At 37.7% G+C, this 7,954-nt stretch overlaps 1 protein-coding gene across 1 annotated transcript; it reads right to left on the minus strand.

Annotated features, from left to right (window-relative positions):
- Positions 1 to 260: 260 nt before the first annotated feature.
- Positions 261 to 5,135, minus strand: LOC141305406 (spondin-2-like). Its single transcript, XM_073832507.1, has 6 exons — positions 4,750 to 5,135; positions 3,926 to 4,158; positions 2,911 to 3,134; positions 2,147 to 2,338; positions 1,678 to 1,861; positions 261 to 964 (listed from the first exon to the last, which is right to left on the minus strand). The coding sequence occupies exons 2-6, from the start codon at positions 4,149 to 4,151 to the stop codon at positions 786 to 788; spliced, it is 1,005 nt and encodes a 334-aa protein (XP_073688608.1). The 5' UTR covers positions 4,152 to 4,158; positions 4,750 to 5,135; the 3' UTR covers positions 261 to 785.
- Positions 5,136 to 7,954: the final 2,819 nt, after the last annotated feature.

The following is a 7,954-nucleotide window of genomic DNA, read 5'->3' on the forward strand; positions in this document are numbered from 1 at the left end:
GTTGTGTCCATAATTTATGTCATTGTGATTAACAACACCAGAATGTGGTTAACTGTGCTTAACTAAAATCCTTATTAAAATACATTGTCAAAATGACTTTGGATAGTGAAAAAAGAAAATGTCTGAAATTGTCATTTGATTTGATCCTTGACATTCATACATTTTAAAGTATGACTTGCATGTCCAAATAGATGGACAAATTATTTTGCATTTGTTAACATTTAGAAAAATATAATCATTTTTCACACAAGCATGACAAATTCAGAGGAAACATGTTTTATTTCTTTGTATGTACAATTTTATATACAGTTTTGCAATTAATGTACAGATATCAACCACTGATGCAACTTGTTTTGAGGAGAACACAATTTTTCTTTTTACTGAAGATGTTTATATCAACTTTTGAGCTTAATAATTGATAATATATCAATTTTTGATCAATGGTGAGTTTTCGTTGCACCAGAGAGCCTCAGATTCCATGAACAGTGCATGAGGACAGTGTGTGAAAGTTACAGCAAACTCAGCCTGTAAACACCGGCTATTAAAACAAATATTGCTGTATTGAAAGTATTTCTGACATTTGCGGTTCCTCATATTTTACTTTCAATTGTGATACACTTACTTAGAATTTGCTGTTTCTTTACCATGTTTAAGCTTGTTAACTCACCCATGACATCATAGCTTAACATAACAAAGTCATTCCCTTTAAAATGTCTCATTTTAAACTTGTTAACCAGTAGATTCTTCCCTGTGGATGAGGTATGGATGGTAGGTCCCTTTTATATTCACACACAGTTGTCAGGGATACAGAGCTTCTTCTCCTCTAGGGGTGGGCAGGCAGCCCCATTGTTTGCAGGGTGCATGTGAATATAGCGGGTTCTGTGCTTTACCCCTTTCTCACCGCATTGACCTTTACAAAGACCCCAAGGTGACCAGACAGACACCTCACAGTCCAGAGGGGTATCTGTAGAAAAAGCGATGTTGATTAGTACTAATAACTTATAGGAGAACTGGAAATAAATAATTGTAGTTGTTAAAAGCATAGTTCAAACATTTATATTATTTGTGAAGTGTAAATAACTAAATGCTAAATTAACTAAATCACTTTTGTTCAGCATCTTATTTAATGTTTTGTGCTAAATTAAAGTTTAGGGCTGCTTACTCTGAATTTAAATTACACTCAGACAACAAAAGTAAAACCTTTTGCAGAAATAATTGCTTCTCATTTTAAACCTGCCTAGAGAGATCTCCTGATTCGCTGATGCTTTCCAGAAATTCTGACCTTGCAAAAGGTTGATATGTATTACAGACTTTTGTACAAGTAGGAAAACAGAAGCATGGAATCAAAGCACACATTTTACTTCTATGACAAACACTTCCTGAGTGCTGAGTGGCAGAAAACTTTTAAACGGGTTGGCCTCCATTATCGTGTTTGCAGTTTGTTGTGTTGGTTACCATGGGAGTGCATAAACCTTTCTACAGCCCACAATTTAATCACCACAAGTTCTCTCTACGGATTTGTAGCGCTTCCCTCGAAACAGAATACATGCATTTAAGATTTAAGTGCAAGTATATCAGCTGTCTTTTTGCATGACTAAGTTCTGTATGAGGAGACTATGCCAGACCATTATAATATTCACATCACAATTCATTTTACAAACCATTCTCGATGCTTACTTATGAGAGACACATCTATTTCATTCCCGCTTGGAATCTGATTGGACTGGGTTGGCTGAATGGGTAAGCTGAAGATCTGGTTGTTCTTGATCTTTGTTAGGGAGACTTTGGCTATTGGGGGGAGATGCTTCAGTCTGGGATAGTAGAAGGAGTTTGCAGGGTGACTTGGGAATGATGAGGTTATCTATTGAGAGAAGACATTTCAGTAAAAAGATTTGTAACAAGACCTCCATCCCTGCTGAAAAAAGTAGTTATGTGGTATGCCAGATGGTCTGATTTGCTGGCTTCAGGAGGGGTTTTAACCACTGACACAGCTTAAACCCAGCAAACCACCTTTTTTTTTTTTAACCAGCGACAGACCAATTTGGCCAGGCTGGGAGACCAGGTTAAACCAAAAAAGACCAAAAATGTATTTCATGGAAAATATGAATATATATGACTTGTAGGGTTAACTGCTTTTAGACATTACCTGAGTGATCTTGTCTTGAGGAATGGTTTCAAAGTTTGGTGAGGAGAAGGTGAAACCACTGTCTGTGCCGGCATCGTAGGGGTAGAGATCTATGCTTAAGTTTTCTATCCAGTGATCACCCTCGCACAAGTTTAGACTGTCTATTCCAACAAACCAGTCAGGACTTGGCACAAGGCGGACAATGAAGGACAGCTGCAAAACAAGAAGACCATTAGTGTTCGGCTGCACTGTGGTTTTAGCTTGCTCATTAGCTAGTGAGCTGCTGGCTTGTTTTCATTTGGAAAGTTTTATTATTTACAATTCTCTCTATAATATTTTATACGGAATGCCTGGGAGGCCAGTGAAATATGTGCATGTAGAGAGCCAGTTCCAAAAGAATGCTTTGGACACAGTATGGAAGTGTCCTCATCTTCTGACTGAAAACATCTGTGTTTTTTATTAAAAACAACTGAAAAAAAAAACTGCTATAGTAACAGCTTAAACCAGTCTAAGGTCATTTACTGGTCATACTGTAGATGGCCAAAAGTGATTTAGCCTATATCCTAGCCTAGCCAAATCAGAGTTTATCTGGTCAGCCTAGTGGTGATGTTTCAGCCTGGCCAGCCAACCCAAAAACCTTTCTAATTGGATCTGATATTCATTTTAGCATCATACAGTTGCATAAAATGCATAAAAATCCATAATACGCAGGGATATGATTTGGCACTGAAGCGAAGATCAGGCTTGTCCTTGCTTTAACCTGCTGCAGTGAACAGTGTACTTACTAAAGAGTGTCTTGCATAGACCTCAAATTCTGTGGTTGCCTGGCCGATTCCTCCAACCACAGCTGGCGCTGAGAAGAGGCCATAGACACTCTGGATCCGTTCCCCAGCGGCCTCCACTTCCTTTATCAGGGTCCAAGCCTCTCCTCTCTCGGAGAACTCTCTCACCCCATTACTGGCGTACTCGTTCCTTTGCCAGATGTGATAATCTGAGCTGTGAGTTACTCCTAAAATGAAAATAATAGTTTTCGATGTATACTAGTACTTAAGTGCATAACATGCTACTGAAGCACTACCATCATTGTCTTGCTCATACCCATAAGAACAGTGTGTGAATTATACAGTGGCTTGTGAGGAGCCTTTTTTTTAAAGAAAGGACTTTTTATAGGAAAAAGTTTAGGCATCATGACATCTTGAGCAACCCAAAATTATTTTGGCATCTCTGAAGCACGGTTTTAACACTGCCAACAATCAATTTATATACTTTTGTGATACTGTACAAAATCTATAGGATATAGATAATGGTAGTATTCCATAATCAAATGGTGATCAATGAGTAAGTTTCTAAAACCCTGTTGCAACTTTAAATAGTTAAAAAATGTTTTTACTGGCATATAGTACCATGAAGCTTGAACATCCATTAAAACTTTATATATAAAGGTTATTTATATAAGAAAAAAGTTTTCCAGATTATCAAAATGTTCTTTACACTAAGAACAAAAATGTATTTGTCTCTGAAAGGTTTTTTGGGGAACCAAAAATAGTTCTTAAATGGCATTAATGTAAAAACCATTGAAACTTTTGAAACCTTTATTTTAAGTATTTATGGATATCACAAAATCTTTGTTTTGACTTCTCTTGGAGGGATTAGTGTTACTGGGTCAAACCCACTCAATAGGAACAATGTGAAATGTTTGGGCAAACAGACTCAAAAAGTGGTGCAGAAAATGTTAAAAACAAATTAAACGAATAATGTTTACTACTACCCTGTTCTTACTTATAAGAGCAGCCCACTCACCAATGATGGGGGACCACTGAGCAGGTGGCCTGTACAGAGGGTAGTGTTTGGGGAAGGCAGTCTGAGTCCACTGGCCGGTAAACGTCAGTCTGTACTTGGCTGTGGACGGCGCCATGCACACGCGGTCCACGTCGACTGGCATTGCAGGGACTCCACTCAGCAGGGCCAGAGTCACGGTAAACCACTGCAGCCAGCAGTTCACTTTCAAAGATGTCATCTTTTCCATGCTGGTTCTATGAAGGAACAATAAACTGTTTTACCAAACATGTGGATGCATGTCATAACCAGGTTTGAATGCTTTGAACCACTCCTTTTATACTAAACTATATTATAATGATAAATCAGGGGAATTAAATACTTTACATAAGTTCCTCAATGAGTGATTGGGTATAACTGTGTCATACACTGACTAAGAAGGAAAGAATGTAGGTCAGAATAACCAAATTCATTTGTTCTACATGATATTTAGCAAAAGAAGGATTGCCAATGAAATTGCATATTTTATTGAAATTGGTTAAGCAATACTCTAGAAGATATTATATATATATATATATATATATATATATATATATATATATATATAAGCATAGATTGGTATATTAACTTTTATTAACTTATATTATTATAACTTCATGCACCATTAACTATAATTAATTTAAACACTTACATTTTTCGGTATGTATGTTCAGTAGTATATGTATTTGTCATATAAAATACTACCTTTAAATGCATATGCCCTAAAAAGGATTTGAATTTATCATAAAGCAGAAGCAATTCAATATTGTGCAGCATGAATAAAACATGTAGTTAAAGAACGGACTTACAGGGTTTGCAGAGGCAGATGAGGTTTCCTGCAGAAGAGCTGAGTGGAGGTCACCTGTGCCCAGGCATTCAGACGAAGACTGCAAGATTACTGTGTGTCTTCCAGCTATTTATGCGTTTCCAGCAGTCCCCACAGTCTAACAATATCAATAACCTCCTGACCCCTCCCAGATGTAGTATCAAGCTCTCGACGCTCTACATTACAACTCCATGTAGGATTTCCCCTTTGGTCTCAGCAAACGAGTCACTGTTTGAATCACGATTCACACTTTTTTCCCCTCTCCCAACCAGAGATGCATAGAGAAAGCAGCATTATGAAGCTCCTGAGGGTTTCGCAGTCAGTTGAGGAGGTAGCATTATGGGGTTGGTTGATTGTTGAAACAGACTTGGCTGGTGGATCAGCAGTGTGAAGGCACCCAGTAAGCCGAAAGCTAACAGATCCCGCCTGCAGCCAGTAATTGCTTCCACATGCTCACGTTTTGCCCCTCACCCTTCTCAAATTCTCTCCAGTTTCTTGACACTTAATTTGCTGAGAGCTGTTTGAATGTGGTTTTCTGCAAACTAGTTCAATTTCTGAGAGCTTACTTTAAGGCTTTTTAATATTGCTCTGTTGAAAATCGGGCTTTGACCCAAGTGGATTGCGACATCTAATGTGTTTGACATGTGTTTTATGCCTGTCTCAATCTGGGGTCAGTTTCTGTCATCCATCCCTCATTGTTCATTTGAGTTGTCTCACGTGTCAGTCCATTTGGTCACAATGGACTAACTAAAATATTAATAGAAACTACAGAAAGTGTGTTAAAATGAGCTTAGATCATACAAATTGAACAATAACTCTAAGAAAGTATAAACACATGATCATTTGCAAAAAATAATAATAATAATAATGTCCTAATGTCTTTACCAGTTCAGTCTATCTGAGACAGGACAATAAATGCACAAAACCATGCTTTGTACTAATTTAACTCGTTAACTACTAACATAAAAAAGTACTACATTTTATTTTGTTTAGGAGAGCTGTAAGACAGTCCTTTTGAGACATTTCTTGCAGATTTGAAAAAAGATTACATGTTGTAAAATTGACTGCATTGTTTACCAGAAAACTATGCACAACAAATTACCAGCCTAGTCCACATTAATCTTATTAAAAATCCATCCATTTTCCAAACCACTTGTTCTATGTTGTATGGATACTGGATAAATACCCTGGGTGGATTACATTACATTACTAAATTTACTTTTGTTTTCACTTAATTACATATTCAACTTTTAGAAGAAGTATTTTTAGGACTACTTCCAGTGCCAACATTTCATATTAGTTCTTTATCCAAACTGCAGGTTAGTTGTTCTACCTCAAGGTTTTTCTAGTGACTGCTTTTTTTTGTTGTTGTTGTTTATTTCTTCCCAGTAAACAGTCTGTAATTGTGTCATCCTGGGCTGTTTTGGGAACTTTTGTGTTTGAAACAAAAATGTAACCAATGCAGACTGTTCAGTTCTTGGCAAGAATGGTTATGAAACCATGCACCAGTTCCATGAAGCCTTTAAATGGGTCACATTATGTTTCTTGGAAAAAAGTAACTGAACTTAAAACTGAAAACATGTTTACAGAAGAACCAATGCCAGTCTTTTATTGAATCCTAAACATAGTAACAAGTGAAACACATACAATGTCAATCATCCATCACTATATTACATATATATGGCTTGGAATAATACATAGGCATTAGTATTTGTGTGTATATACTCAAATGTATATGAGATCACCAGCTCATGAGAATTATAATTACAACTCAAAATGTCACCACACAATGTTCCTCAGTATACTTTACCTATAAGCCTTGTTAGGTTTTTCTGATACCCTTATACTTGTTCTAGGTTTTTCTGATACTCTTATAAAACAAGAGGTTCACTGTTGACCCATAGAGGTTCCTGTTGTTTCCATTCACATTTTCCAGTGTGACCATCTACTCATAGACCAGGCTAGATTTACCAGGTTCTTCCTAAAGACAGATTCATCTATCTATGTACAGTATCTCACAAAAGTAAGTACACCCCTCACATTTCAGCAACCATTTTAGTATATCTTCTCAAGGGACAACACTATAGAAATGAAACTTGGATATATTTTTGAGTAGTCAATGTGTAGCTTGTATAGCAGTATATAATCCTCTGAAAATAACTCAACATACAGCCATTATTGTCAAAATAACTGGCAACAAAAGTGAGTACAATTGATAACAGCAGTATGTTGTTTAACCATGCAAAGCCACATTTCCTATTCATCATTCATCGTTTATGTTTTTGTCTGCTTGACAGAACCATACAAAGTTGTGTAGCTTGTATTAAAAAAAGTTACAATTAGGTGCTTTAAGTACAATTCTCTCATACTGACCACTGGATGTTCAACATGGCATCTCATGGCAAAGAATTCTTTGAGGATTTGAGAATTAGAATTGTTGCTCTCCACAAAGATGGCCAAGGCTATTAGAGGTAGAAGTAGAAGGTCAACTTGTCATTGCTCAGACTATACGCCGTGCACTGCAACAAGTCGGTTTGCATAGTCGTCATCCCAGAAGGAAGCCTCATCTGAAGCTGGCACACAAAAAAGCGGCCAAAAAGTTTGCTGAAGACAACCTTTCCAAGAGCATGAGACTATAAGATAAACTTGTTTGGCTCAGATAGTGTCCAGCATGTGTGGTGATGCCCTGGTGAGGAGTACTAAGAAAATTGTGTCTTGCCTACAGTCAAGCATGGTGGTGGTAGCATCATGGTCTGGGGCTCCATGAGTGCTGCTGGTACTGGGGAGCTGCAGTTTATTGAGGGAAACATGAATTCCATTATGTACAGTACATTCTGAAGCAGAACATGATGCCTTCCCTCCAGAAACTAGGATGAATGGCAGTTTTTCAACATGATAATGACCCTAAACACACCACCAAGATGACAACTGCCTTGCTGAGGAAGCTGAAGGTGATGGGGTAGCCACCCAGCCAACATTTGTATGTGGGGCCCATGTGGGTTTGAAATGGGCTGAAAAATGGGCCCCATGTAGGATTGTCCGCGGGTTCCATAATGGCCCTATGTTAATTGCCCACATGGATATCATATAGGATTGCACTCGCCACTAGGTGGGACCTAACTGGGCAACATGCACAAGACCCACATGGGTCCCAGCTTTAACCCAGCTAAGTTTTATATGTGGGGCCA

This window comes from Garra rufa, unplaced genomic scaffold (genome assembly GCF_049309525.1).
Source record: "Garra rufa unplaced genomic scaffold, GarRuf1.0 hap1_unplaced_002, whole genome shotgun sequence".
NCBI lineage: Eukaryota > Metazoa > Chordata > Actinopteri > Cypriniformes > Cyprinidae > Garra > Garra rufa.